Source organism: Epinephelus moara, chromosome 15 (assembly GCF_006386435.1).
Source record: "Epinephelus moara isolate mb chromosome 15, YSFRI_EMoa_1.0, whole genome shotgun sequence".
NCBI lineage: Eukaryota > Metazoa > Chordata > Actinopteri > Perciformes > Serranidae > Epinephelus > Epinephelus moara.
In genome coordinates, this window is record NC_065520.1 from 1046162 (window position 1) to 1061491 (window position 15330).

Below are 15330 nucleotides of genomic sequence, written 5' to 3' on the forward strand. Positions count from 1 at the left end.
AGATGATAATAAAGTACCAATGTCCTCAAATGAGATGATGAATATGTCCCAGTGTCCTCAAATCAGATGATAATAAAGTCCCAATGTCCTCAAATGATATGACATATAAAATCACAGGGTCCTCACATGAGACGGTAATAAAGTCCTAATGTCCTCAAACAAGATGACAATAAAGTCCCAATGTCCTTAAACAAAACTACATCCCAATGTCCTCATGAGTCAATGATAAAGTCCCAATGTCCTCAAATGAGTTGATAATAAAGTCCCAATGTCCTCAAATTAGTACTTCCTAATTGATAGTGTCTTAGTTTGTTACTGTTCATGAAATTGGTCAAATGTGTTGCCATATCAAACTACAAACATTATTAATCATAAATAAACAGGTTTCAACCATAACATGTGATCAGGTTTTGGACCTTGTCCACTTTTGTGTCCGGATCGGCTACAGACTGACTTGGTAGAGATGGCTGCTATCTTGTTTTTACATGGATTAGTGTTTCTCTATTGTAAGGAGGCTTCCCCTCCACCTCAGAGATATTACATATATCTCTACGGGAAGCCTGATCTATCAGGGTCAGGTGTGTGGATAATTACTTTAAGACAAACCACCTGTGGAGTGGCCGTGGCTATCAATCAGACCGGTTATTTAAACCCCTGTCAACCACGCCCACGTTTATTTTTCTTTTCCACTGGAGCAGCGTGCGTGTCGCTCTGCTTTGAGACAAATCGATTCTGTATCTTTCTGTCTTCTTAACTTAACAACATTAGCAGTCTGTGCCACTTACCTGATGGTATGAGAGAGTGAGATGTTCTGTTCTTGCTGTGGCTGTTAATGTTGATCCTTTATAAACGTTTGTTGGTGTCTTCCTCGGTGTTGGCATATTGCTTCCGTGCGGAGGTTCACGTGCCGTTTACACCAGGTCCTGTCTTTCGGCCCCGTTTGGGCGATGAGAGCAGGTTCCAAGTGGTTGTTGCCGAGCTAATTTTCTTGTACTTAGTGCTTAACATCCAGTGTTGTGTGCGTGTTGTCTCCGTGCGGAGGTTGACACGTATCAGCACAGGTCCTGTTTCTCGGTTCCGTGCGGACGGTGAGAGCAGGGCCACGGACTTTCTGAGCTGTTAACTATCTGTCTGTCTGTCATTTTGTCGCTCTTGACACCGTGTTGCGGTTGCAACACTACACCAAGCACACACGTCTCATTACACACATATCACCCGGCAACAGTCTCGTGGTGTGTAGAGCCGGATTGTTTTTCCAGGTTGGGATCTCACGAGGGCGGGACCTATCGCGAGATTTGGTCATGAGTCATATTTGTGTGGCATGTGGGGTCCAGTTGCCCATTCAGGATGGACATGATGTGTGTGTACGTTGTCTAGGCGAGGAACATGCCTCTGAGACTGTCTGTAATCCCTCCTCCTGTATGGATTGCTCTATTTTGCGAGCACGAACCTTAGAGGCTCAGCTTTGTGTGTTTGGGGTAAAGCGTAGGATGACTGTTCCACCTGATAAGCTCCAACAGACTAAGCGCTGTATGGCGGGGGAATTTGGGGGTAGCTCCTCTGCGGATCTCTGCCCCAGTCCCCCACCCAGGTGTTTTTTGCCTGATAATACCAGGGCTCAGGAGGAGGATGAGGACGACATTGATGTGGAGGGGGTTTCACATGATGGCGAGGAGGTTCTGGATGACCACGCCAAAGAAAGCGATAGACAGCAATTCAGGGGTCTGGGGCTGGAACTGAGGACGGTTCAGGCCCCTCCCCCTTCGCGCTTTAATGATGAGGATGAGGAGGGGTCACTTGACACAGAGCCCTTTACAGTGCCTCTCCTCCCAGAGGTGGTGAACCTTATGCATACGGGATTTGAAAAGTCCACAGCTAAGTTGGTCTTTTCCACTACCAACAGACGTTTGTCTGCCATGAAGGATAAGAACAAAGTAGGCTGTGGTTCGCCACCTCAGTTGGACCAGTCTGTGTCGGCTCTTTTTTTTCCGGCCAGCTCAGTACTGGATTCAGTTACTCTGCCGGGGGACTGTAGGATGCTAGACGCCTCACTAGTTAAAGTGCATAGGCCCATGGCGATACAGACTCAACTGGCCAATACTGGCCAATGTCAGTGCTCTGGGTTGCTAGGCGCCAGCTGTATTTGTCCCGATCCAGGTTACAGCCAGAGGACAAAGGGGCTCTCTTGAAATTGCCGGTCGTGCTAGGTGCCATGTTTGGTGCTGGTGCCACTGCGATGTTACGGCAGGCTCAGGAGGCCCGTAGTTGTGCTAAGGAGGTTTCCGGTGCACTGACCCCCAAGTGGTCTGGTCAGTTCAGGGGTAAGAAGAAGGAAGCCCCCAGGACTGTGGGGCCACAGGGGTCGGGCTGGGCCTCTAATGATCTGAGGATGAGGGTGTAGCAGTCCATCAACAGAGGGTACTGGTTTGTCACCATCGATCTGGTGGTTCCCTACAGGCATTGGCGGTTCCTCAGGTTCGTTTTTCAACGGCAAGCAGTACGAATTCCAGGTTCTGCCGTTCGGAATTTCCCAGGCTCCTCGCACCTTTACCAGGTGCATGGAGGCGGTTTTGTCACCTCTGCGACAGAAGGGAATACGGATTCTGAATTATCTCGACGACTGGCTCCTTTGTGCACACTCGCAGGCTCAGTGTCGGGCTCATTTGGCTGTCCTCCTGGAGCACATAGAGCACCTCGGTCTGCGGCTCAATTTGATGAAGAGCAGACTGGAGCCTTCACAGCAGATGTTGTTCCTGGGCCTAGTGGTAGATTCTTGGGCTGCGCTCCTGTCACTGACGCAGGACAGGCAGTTGTCCCTCAGGGTCTGCCTCTCCCATTTCAGGCTGGGGGCAGGCGTCACATGGAGACTGTGTCTCCGTCTTTTGGGTCTGATGGCGTCATCAGTACAGGCCGTTCCACTGGCCCTCCTGCACATGCGGCTGGTACAAAGGTGCCTGCTGGGGTTGGGCCCCAGGAGTCGCCTGGATACCAGTCACGGCGGGAATCTCGCCAAAGGGAGTGTGCTGGGGCCGGTAACGCATAATTTTTTTCTCCTGACGGATGCTTCATTGACAGGCTGGGGCGCAGTGTTCAGAGGAAACGGTGCCAGAGGTCATTGGAGTGGTCCTCAAGCCACCCAGCACATCAACATGTTGGAACTGACAGCGGTCCATCTTGGTCTTCGCCATTTTCTGCCACACCTTCGGGGCCAGCACGTGCTGGTTATGACAGACAGTGTGACGGCAGCCGCATATGTCAACAGGCAAGGGCGGCTGGTTTCTCCACGCCTCTGCGAGCTGCTCACTGCCCACTTCTCTTCTCCCTGGGGAGGGACGATCCTCCCCTCGGAGCGGACGCCCTTGCTCACCCTTGGCCACAGATTCCGATGTACGCCTTTCCCCTATTTGTCTTCCTTCCGCCTCTCCTGAGGAAGGTGCACATGGAGGAAGTGAGGCTGATCCTGGTGGCTCCACATTGGCCGCACATGACCTGGTTCTTGGACATCCCCCCAGTACTGGGCGGGACTCAGTGGGAGCTTCCAGTTCATCTGGACTTGCTGTCTCAAGCACAGGGGACTCAGGTTCATCCCTTTCCCCAAGGGCTCAGGTTCTGGGCGTGGTCCCTGAAGGGCCCGAGCTGCTAGCCATGGGGTTGTCACCTTCGTTGGTCAGTACGCTGCAGGAGGCGCGTGCACCGTCGACAAGAGCACTTTATGCGCACAGATGGAGGGCTTCTGTGGCCTGGTGCAGGGGACACCAGACGGACCCACTTACGTGCTCGGCCCCAGCTGTCCTGCGGTTCTTACAAGGACTCTTGGATGCTGGAAGGATGCCCTCTACCCTGAGGGGTATGGTGGTGGCGATCAAGGCAGCTCGGGTTGGGAGGTACCAATTGCCTGAGGGTGAGGACAAATTGGTATCCCGGTTCCTCAAGGGTGCTAGGAGGCGTACTGGTTTACGTGGTAGACCACCTCTGCCGCCCTGGGATTTGGAGTTGGTCTTGCAGGCTCTGGAGCGTCCTCCTTTTGAGCCCTTAGAGTCGGTGGACCTGAAATGGCTGTCCGTCAAATCTGCCCTCCTGTTGGCGCTAGCCACGGCCAAGAGGGTGGGGGAGCTCCATGCTCTCTCCATACATGAAGATCTGTGCAGGTTCTTGCCGGAGGGGGCAGGGGTGGTCCTGCGACCCAACCCTGCATTTCTTCCCAAGGTCCTCTCTGAATCGCAGCCAGGTCAGGAGGTCATGCTCCGGTCTCTTTACTCTGCGCCAATGCAAGGGGGGGAGCATGGGCATTCACTTGTGTGCCCTGTCAGGGCCCTTAGGGTGTATCTGCACCGGACGCGGGTCCATAGGCGGACTGACCAGTTGTTTGTGTGCTTTAGGCAGGACCTTCTGGGTCAGGCACTGTCTAAGGCCCGTCTTTCCCACTGGACTGTGGAGGCTATCCAGCAGGCCTGTGTGGGGACTGGGGCGCCCTTCCCATCAGGAATGCGGGCGCACTCGACTCGGGGCATGGCTACGTCTTGGGCGTAATGGCGCGGTGTGTCTGTCGATGAGATCTGTGCGGCAGCTACCTGGTCAGCCCCGTCCACATATGCTCGCTTCTACCAGTTCAGTGTGGCTGCAGGTACTTCTTTCGGTGAGCAGGTGCTTGGGGTAGCCCGGCGGTAGTGACTTTTCAATTTTCCTGTCAGTCAGCCTCGTGGGGGCTGGTCTGAGTGGCCTCTCCACCCCTCTGATTGAGCCTTTGCATCTTGCGGGGCCATCTGGCCCTTGGTTGCGTCTTGAACCAGGGCTGGGGCACCAGCGTCCTGCATCTTGTGGAGCTGGCTAGCTTGGGGGATGTGTATATAGTGTACATTAGTTGGTTTGACGCACGGGGGTTTTCTTTTTTGTAGAGCACTTCGGTGGCGGTGACGTCTCATTCGAAAGTCACGCCATACGTGTGGGGTGGTGCTGCTCTGTCCCTTTGCAGTGTGTCTTAAAGCTCTCCTGTAGAGATATATGTAATATCTCTGAGGTGGAGGGGAAGCCTCCTTACGACAGAGAACGTAAGGTTACGTGTGTAACCATGGTTCTCTGAGTAGAGGCTTCCCCTCCAGCGTGAGGCCGCTCAGGGATTCGTTCCAAAGATCAATCAATCTATATCAACGTGGGCATGGTTGACAGGGGTTTAAATAACCGGTCTGACTGATAGCCACGTCCACTCCACAGGTGGTTTGTCTTAAAGTAATTATCCACACACCTGACCGTGATTGATCAGGTTTCCCGTAGAGATATATGTAATATCTCTGAGGTGGAGGGGAAGCCTCCTACTCAGAGTACCATGGTTACACACGTAACCTTACGATTGTGCTCTTAGTACCACTAGATGGCACAAAAACGTGTCGACAAATGAGGACAACAGGTCTAAGTTTAACAGAATGAAGTATAAGGTTCAGTAAACCCAAACTGGGATGTCCCCATAGGAGGACACAGGGTCTAAGGAGGATATAAAGAACAATAGTAGTAATAGTATTAGTAAAACGTGTAAATGATAAACATCAAACAATCACCCCAAAAAGTGGGCAAAAAAACCTGAATGGACTGTCTGGGGAGTTAACATTGTTTTCACACTCATCAAACCATTCTGTGAACCCCCACTCACTGTATGGAAACATTTCAATCATCATCTGTATATAACTGAATGAAACATCATGCACTAAATAGAAAGCCGCAACTGTAGATTGATGTCATTGTGGTTTTCTTTTAAACCTATAGAAATACTCCTCAGTGCATATTCTTTGAACTCAGCAAGTGTCAGAAAAACATAAAGGCAACCAGTCATGGAGAACAAGCACATCATTATGAAAGTTGTTTTCTTCGCATTCAGCTTTAAAATGCTCAATTAGACCTTTTGTTGGGAACCAAACAAAGCGACAGCCACGGAGAGAATAGGTCTCCTGTCAGGCTTTAATGAACCTGAGCTCGTGGCGTGACAAATAAGGAGGTGGATAAACTAGTGTTTAGGTGTGTGTTTAACCTCCCCTATGACTGAGGTGGCAGAGAGCCAAAACAAGTGTTGGCTGCGAAATAAAACAAAGACGGCTACAAAGGCTGGTCAGACCAGATCCAACAGCTCTTATGTTTCCATGTGCTTTTCGTCAGATATGTCTAACGAAAGCAGGGGAGGTCACATGGCTCACCCATTGGCCAGACATTACAGACAGAGATAAACATGAAGCCGATAAATTTGACATCATGTCAAGCTGCACACATGTACATGCTGACCAGTGTGATTCCTCCCTGCTCAGCTCTTGTTTCCTCCCTGCTATCTACTTCCCCTGAGTCCTGAATCAATTACGACCATGGCTCCAGTGCCAGCCACCGTGGGGACGTGGGAGTGTTTCGGCATGTGCTCGGCTAATTCTGGCGCCAAGGGGCACGTCTAGTCAATAATCTGCCTTGTGCAGGAGGCTTAGATCGCTTCAATATTTCAGTCGCTTTATATTGCTCCCTCACTGCTAAGGAGGATCATAAACATTGTCTGCAACACCTACCAGACACAAAGCTTTGTTGCCTGCTCTTTTTTTGTTAAAGTTTTATATCCATGTACAAAATCAAGCCGAAACAGAGCGGAGCTGTCGCTTTCATCAGCAGTTAGTGGGAGCCGACGATCAATCGGCGCGCTGCTGTGTAGACGTTTTGCAAGCACCTTGAAAAATCATCATTGTCTTTCCACTCTACCTTCAGAGGAGTCAGTCATCGAGCATTCTCTCTTGCCAAGAATCAGTAATAACACCGGAGCTTATGCAGATTTTTAAGAGCGCTCTGACAGAAATTTCCACCAGCTATTCATACAGTTGTGAGGACACACACAGGGAGGCAGGGCTGAGCGTGAAAAACAGGGCAGCATGCTACACACTTCTGTCTTCTCAGATCATCTGTGAAGCAAATGGCCTGTCACCGCGCTAGCTGCATCAACTTTAACATATTTAGCTGTCTCTGCTGTCAGCTGACTGTAAAATGGTAAGAGGTGATAACGTTGTAATGCTAACAGGTATAAAAAAGGGACGCCTGTAGCGATGCTAGACACTTATCTGCTCCCCACAAGTACCCACATGCACCACAAGGCTCCGGTGGGAAGCCACGTGTGAAGGGAAGCAGGAGAATAGGCTTGTACTGTAATATGATTTCAGCAATGCTTGTGTTTGATTGCCTCATCAGATTTGTTGGCCTTGAAACTAACGAGCGGCAGACGCACATGCCAAGGATGTGGTGCTGATGGTTGTTGGAAACATTGTGATGATGATCAGTGTCAGCATGCTGGGGTGTGAGTGGGAGCCTGCGTGTTTCTCGATGATGCAAAGTGCAGGCATCGAGAGGCAAATTTATCATCATTTACGATTATGTACTATCAAACTGAGAGATTATTATTGATGTTATGAGCAATTTGCATCACTGTGCGTGCTGGACAAATATGTTTCCATCTAAATCCTGCCCTACATTAAGCCGTGTTCTCACAGTTACACCTGCTTGCTGTTGAGATGAACCCTCGCTACCCTGTGCTGCTGGCTGCTGAGCATCTGGAGGTTAAAAGCTTTGCTCAAGGGCATCTTGCCGATAGTTAGTGAAAGGAAAAGAGAGCATTCAAACCGCCTGCTCTCTATCTCTGGGGTTATCTCTTGCCACTGGCTTCTCTCACTTTCCCATGCACGATCTGTTTGTCACAAACTTGTATTTTCTGCATGTTTCCTCATTTAAATCTAGCAACCTGTCTCTAAAGGACTGGACAAACCTCCGTCCATCTCCTCTCTTCTCCAAGGCTCTGGTTGATTGATGGCCCCAGAAATGGCCCTCCACACTGACACTTTTATTTGCAGGTTTTACAGGCAAAGGCCACCTGCTGTTTGCAGATGGTCGGATCATCTACAGTAGCCAGATGAGTTCATGTTTCACAGGCTACATATGCACGCCATTTTAATCAGGGTTCAAGTGAGCTTTTTGATCAAGCCTGCCATTTGTTACTGTGTTTAGTGTCTGTTTGTATACGTGCATAATCTTGGAAATGAGAGTGGAATTTATGGCCTACATATGTCCCTATTCCTTTACAGATTTATAAGCTATGTAAAGCCAAGATTGTGACATAATCATGTAATTTCAGGCCGTCTGTTCCCTCGACAAGTTCCAGCAACGGCGTTGGATGGTCCTCAGTTGTTTAGCGGACCAAAGCAAAAAGCAATACATATAAAACCTTAGCAGCACTGTATGAATACAAATCTATAGGCTACCATATATTACTTACTTCAAAATCTGATTATCATCAGATCAGTTTAATAATTTCTCGAAATTTTCCACAATATAAGTCTGATTGAATCATAACTACTCAGCAGTTAGACTTATTAAAAAAATATCAGTCAGAATAGTGTAACTACACTGTATAAATAAATAAATACATACATAAATAAAAAGTAATAATAAAACAACATGATAATAATAATAATAATTTTCCCTAATTAATTAAATTAATTTAATCATTAATTTTTCCACAGGAATTTACCGTATTATTTTACTTTTTTTGTCTTGTCGACATGAGTGTAAATCCCATAAATTACCATGAATAACTTTTTATGAGATATATTAACCTTACAATAAAGTCACAATCTGTAAATTAATATAATAAGAACAGTAACAGTATTATTCAGTTGCTTAATGGTCTAGAATGTCAAATTACATTGAATTCTATGTTAGAATAAAAACAAAAAATATGTCCTGTTGCTGAATCTAAAATGTAGGGCTTTTTTTGGTTTGTTTGTTTTGTTTTGATTTGTTTGTTAAAGTAAAACTTTAAATTTAGTGTAAAATAATTTATTCTAAAAATCCTAAAATAAAGTTGCAAAACACATATTGTTATTGTTTATATTATTTTACAGAGAATTATTTTTCAAATACAGATATTTACTGTATACCATCTGCATTTAAAGTTCCTAAAAGTAAAATTTTAAATTTCATGTAAAATAATTTATTTTAACAATTGTAAAAAAAAATTTGCCAAACATGTACTGTCAGTTGTCCGTAAAACCCTTTACTTTTTTTTTTTGAGAATTATTATTTTTTTGATATAGATATTTACTGTATACCATCTGCATTTACACAGTCCAACTGTTGTAGAATAATAAAAAAAAATCTTAATATAATACAACTCCAGAAGGTGAAACAATTCCATGAAGACATGAATAAAACACTTTGATTTATGCGTGTCTTCCTACATTCTCTCTCGGCCTTTGTTCTCTGTACTTTGATCTGAGGCCTGCACTGTGAAGCCAGTCCAGCTTGTGCATCATATCTGTTCATTATCCGGTTTGACTAACGCTAACATTAACCTTCTGCATAACCGGTACTACAAAGCTGGTTATCAACTTGTTCAGTCAACTCTGGGTTTTCCTATCCAGCCACGAGCGTGTTCATGGGAAAGAGGTGGGGGTGTTAATTACAAGCGACATCATCAGAACCATGAATGAAGTAGGCTGCTACATATGATATGAGATGAAACAGTACTGAAAATATCTGCGACTACGAGACAGTAAATTGTCAGTGGTGTGGGATGTAAATGACTATAGTATTAACACCATTCAAAAATTCACCGTCGGCCGAGACTTGAATTACGCTTAGGTATCACTAGGCTATATGTGATAGTTGTATAGAGTACGTTTTGCTATTTACTCTGAATATGTCACATAAAACAGTTTAAAGTAATGCCAGACTGTTTCTGCTACTGAAGTAAAGGGTGGAAAAGTAGTTAATGACTGCTGAGGTCTATCTGACCGAAATGCTGCATTTATACTAAGGGGAGCCAATTAACAGTGTGTGGATTCTTTTTGTAATAAAATATTTTTTTTCCAAGTTCTTATTGCAGGTGTCTCATTTTATTGTGAGCTACAGTAATGAAATCAGGGTGTAAAATAACAACACTATCCCAGCGGACTAAATTAAACTTTTCACAAGGTAAAATACTGTTAATCATGGGTTGTGAATGATCTCTGTGTTTGTTAGAAGTTCTGTTTTAAAACCAGTGGAAAAAGAGCCCTGGAAAAATAAAATGATTCTACTGACCTATAACAGTATAGGCTACTCTTTTTCACCTGAAGCTGTGGACTTTGGTCCATAGATACCTTTTTCTCAGGGATCTGACTGGTCAGTGGTTGAGGTGTTGACAGGCTGTGAGAAGAGAACCAGCTTCATAGTACTGATCCCTGAAGTTACCTCCCTAACTCCAAATCCTGCTTCCATGTACAGGCCTCAGGTTGATAAGGACACAACTGCCAAAAAAACATTAGATTAAAGGAATATTTCACCCACAAAATGACCCTTTGTGTATCAATTACTCACCAAACATGACCTTGAATTCATGATTATAACAAATAATTTGGAGAAAATTCATGATGTTATAGGCGTTTTCAACAACAGCAAAACTATATCAAAATATTCATTTAGAAACTCTTACACAACTTGGGCAGTATAATACAATTCTCATTTATCCAGTTGTATGTAACCATACAATAAAGTTGCAATTTATAAATGAAAACAGTGGGAAGTGTAGAAAAGAGGGGGAACTTTTTTGTTATTGTTGTTTTATTTTTAATTCTTTAAATTTAATGTCATTAAATTTATTTTAAAAATCTTTTTTAAAAAATTGCCAAACACGTACTGTCAAATGACAGTAAAACCCTATACTAATTAAAGGAGTATTAGTTTTTAGATAAAAAATCTTTATATAAAACAAACAAAATGTTGAAAAAAAATCTATGAAGACATAAGTAAAACACATTGATTTATATGTGGGAGTCTTTCTACATTGTCATTGTTGATAAGGACATAAATGCCAACAAAACTCTGATTAAAGGAATATTTTGCCCAAAAAATGAGACTTTGGTCCTGTTTATACGACAACGATTTCACCTGAAAACGATAAACTTTAGTTGCGTTTTGGCCAATTGTTTACACAACAGCAGCATTTTGGGTGCCTGAAAACAGGTTCCATAGTGCAATTTTTTGGAAACATCTCGGTTGTCATGTAAACTTGCAATATGCAGTTCCTCTGAAAACGGAGACTTTTCGCACATGCTCATTACGCTTCCAGTCACTAGGCATGCATGAAAAAGTCGACCATCACAACAACAATGGCGGACTCTTGAGCTCTGCTTGTGCTGCTCACCCTATTGAATTTATCAACGCTTCCCCATCATAGTATAGATTTACTGTAGCAACTCAACCTCGTCGTCCGTCCAGACAAATGTTCGTGCGGTTGCCATTTTGTTTGTTTATACATCACCGCTCTGTAGAAGAAAGCGTAAATGTCACACCGCCAGCTACTGGCCTGGCATGTATACTGCAGCGTTTTTGGTCATTTTTGCGCATCTGTGTGCATGGAGATTGTTATCAAACCATTGTCGTCTAAACGTGGAACTTTTTCAAAACGAAAATGAGAAACGATTCTGTTTTCAGTGGATCGTTTTCGTGTAAACATGGCCTTTGTGTATCAATTTCTCACACCATGTTACCTTGGATTCAACAAATCCAAAGTAACTATATCAAAATATTCGTTTTCCAAAATCTCACAAAACTCGTGCAGTATAATCCAAGTCTCAATTACCCAGTTGTATGCTCTGTACTTCCCAAACATATCTATTTTTGCTAGAACGTTACTGTTGGGCACACCAGCTCACCATTGAGAAATTTGTCACAGAGCTCCTCTGTGCTCAGATTCATGATGCCTACGGGCCATAAAGACAGCTGCTGCAGATGGAAATACCGCGTTGCAAAGCTGTCAGATGCGAGGAAATGGACGCAATGTTGCCTTTGATTTGCCTAACTAACCCATACCTTCTCCCTTACAGCCAGCAACAAACCATGATGATGTGGTGCATGTAACAAAGCAAAAACAAGCCAGTGCATGTACTCTGTTTTTAAAAAGTGATACAATAACAATGCAGTACTCACCTGGGCATGAGAAACACACATTTGAAAGCAGGTGCCTTTGAACTCTGCATTCTGTTGAGTTGCCAAGGTGCAGTACTTGTCTATGCAGGCTATGCAAAAATGCATGTGTTTGGGAAGTACTGAGCATATGACCGGATGAATGAGACTTGGATTACACTGCATGTGTGTGAAAGTTTGTAAACGGTTGTTTTTATATAATTTTGCTGCTGTTAAACATGGAGCCCTATGATTGCAGTTCATTAACAATTTTTTCATTTTTTGGATTCTTCGTTCACTGGAGGCAGGCAAGAAAAACAAGGTGCAGTTCACAAATTCAGTGTAGCACGGGGTGAGTAACTAATTATCCCTTTAAAACCAGACTTCTTGCGAGCTAAGAGTCTATGACCCGTAGCGATTGTGAAGCCAAGAGTGTCGCAGATTTAACGACAACCAAGGTGATTGGACCAGGAAGTCCAATCAGCTGTTGTCAAACTGTATTGTCTTTCTAGACCTGCTGCAAGCTGTGAATCTTTCAGGCTGACTCACTTCATGCAAAGAGATGCCAAGTTAGTGTCACTCATGGGCAATCCAATATTTATACAAATAATCTTGGGGCTGGAAGGTAACAGGTTCAACTTATTGAACCACTTTGGGAAATACATAAAGCTGTTGGAAGCCAAAAAGAGACAACGTGTTGCAAAGAGAATGATAAATGTCTTTAGGCATTTAAATGTTCTGAAGAGGTCCCAGGTGTGAGTGGGAGTAATCATGGGAATGTTTCTTCCCTATGCAGTGAAAGTGAACATTAAAAGGAAAGCTAAATGTTGATATGATCCTGTTGACTTCTAAAAGAGAGTAAAATCGTCATCATTACTTTATTTCTCTGTCTCTGACCTTGCTTTCAGCTATTGGCGAGCCGGTGAGACTGGAGTGGTACAACCCCCAGGGCGAGCGCATCGTGCCCTCCAAGCGGATGGCGCTCCACACGGAGACGTCACGATCCAGGCTCATCATTTACAACGCCATCATTGAGGACGCGGGTATCTACCGCTGCCAGGCCACTGACGCCAGCGGCCACACCGAAGAGGCCTCAGTCGTGCTGGAGATCTACCGTAAGTTTGACTGATAGTGTGCGCTCACAAACACATTTACCTGCAGATGCTCTGTGTTTGCCTCCTGAGGAGATTTAGACATGATGACAAGAAGAGAATAAACCTCTCACATTAGTGTTGGATCACAGGGGTAGCCAGCCTATTCGTATTCTCAGCCTCTCCACAGCCACAAGCTGTTAAAAATGTTAGCTCTGTCTGTGTGCATGTGCATTTTAGGTCCATGTGTACCTTTGACTTTGTGTGTGAGCTCATGTGAGGGTGTGTGTTACACTCATTCTTGTGATTAAAGTATAATGACAGCTAGTAATGCCATGGGACTCAGATCCTGCCAGGCATAATGAGGGATGTGGCACTGAGGCTAACCTGCCTTGCTGACCCATCACTATTTCCTGGGAAAAACTTAATGTTACGAGGCGGGGTTGGCTCAGTGGTTACACAGTCTGTCCCATCACAGGTTGCATCCTCACGGAGAGCTGTGAATTAACCACCATTTGTCCGGTTACAGTGTCCTTGTGCAAGACATCCAACTTATCCTCTACCTTCCTGTGATTTGCTGTGGAAAAGAATTAGAAAAGCCATGCAGGACCAGGACAGTGGCCACTATAGCTTCTTTGTAAATGATGTCATACGTCGGTGCACTGTCCAGATGGAAGACAACTGGAGTCAAAACCTACCAACGCTGCACAAATGCCTATGATTTGCACCGTTCAACTGTTCCAACTGATGAATTGGCCACTTTAAGTCTCAAAAATAGTAGGACATAAAGGTCAAACCTCCATCTTCACTCTGGAGTAGTGGAGTCAACGAACGTCAGACGTGAACGTTAAAGTGTTCTGTTTAAGATGCCCCGACTTGGGTGCAATTGCAATGTGCTGTGACAACTTCTTCCTGTTGTAAGCCACGACCAGTGGTGTAGTGGTCGTTAATGAGGTGGGCGTTAGTAAGACCTCTTAGGTATAAAAAACGAAACATTTTCAACAATAATAAAGTCCCAATGTCCTCAAACTTGACAATGATAAAGTCTCCATTTCCTCAAGCGAGCTGAATATAAATTCTGTATGTCTTCAAAGGAGTACTTGCTAATTAACAGCGTCTTAGCTTGTTACCTTTTCTAAAATTGGTCAAATGTGTTGGCATATCAAACTACAAATGTTATTAAACATAAGTAAACAAGTTTGGCTGCCATCTTCTTTTTCCATGGATAAATGTATTGTGCTCTCACTACCACTAGATGGCACAAAAAAGTGTCCACAAACAAGGACAACAGGCCTATGTTAAAGCTATAGTGCGTAACTTCTGTCGCCTCCCAGCTGATAATGCGTTATTACAACTAATAAGCTGGTGGCACTTCCATGTACACAGAGTAACACTGACCTCACACTGTGTACACAGAGTAACACTCGCCAGTCGCCACACCGTACACAGAATAGCACTCGCCAGTCGCCACACACCGTGTACTCAGAGTAACACTCAGTCGCCACACACCGTAAACAGAGTAACACTCGCCAGTCGCCACACACCGTATACACAATGCTACACAACGTGGCTAACACCAGGCTGCTAACATTACATTACGTTCATAGCACCATTTCCAAGAAAATAATAAAGTACTAGGTCCAATTCATGTAACAGCAACACATACTACTCATAATATAATTATAAACCAAGTCACTTACTTATCCAACAGCAGCAAGGCAACATTCGTGTCTGCCCTCAGCCCAATTTCTTCCTTCAGGGCTCTCCACCGAGGAAAAGCGACGCCAATACAAATCCTTGTTTGCCTTCTCCGTCGGTCACTTTCCTTCTTTGCTAATACACCTTCAGCCGAACGTCCAGGCTTTTTCTTTGTGGTAGGATCCACTTCTGAACCGTGTCTCGCCGCTTCTCCGCCATGTTGCTTTCTCTTTTTACCTGCGCTCTACCTCTTGCTATGACACTCTCCGCTCTTCCTCCCCCTGCCCTTCATTTCCTGTGCGCCAGCACGGGAATGTCGCCGGTCGACACGCAAACCAAAAATGATATATATTGAAAAATACCGCGAGATGTTAGAGGAGCCGATCAGCTTAATCAGCATTGTGTCATCTCCTCTAGTAGTGGCTTGGGTGAAACACACATTCACGGACCTGTAGAAGTTACGCACTATAGCTTTAAAGGGAAATTTTGGTTTATTTCAACCTGTCTCCTATCGTCCTAAATTTGTTTCAAGTGACTAGTGACATAGAAATAATAGTTAGCATGTTAGCCGTTAGCCTAGATACAGCCG

General features: G+C 44.8%; 1 protein-coding gene across 1 annotated transcript in view; it reads left to right on the plus strand.

Annotated features, from left to right (window-relative positions):
* LOC126401818 (neural cell adhesion molecule 2-like) overlaps nucleotides 1-15330 on the plus strand; it is a 532851-nt gene that overhangs the window by 347744 nt on the left and 169777 nt on the right. Inside the window, exon 3 of the mRNA XM_050063330.1 lies at nucleotides 12861-13067. Within this exon, the coding sequence (XP_049919287.1) occupies nucleotides 12861-13067 (207 nt within the window). The remainder of the gene's footprint in view (nucleotides 1-12860; nucleotides 13068-15330) is intronic.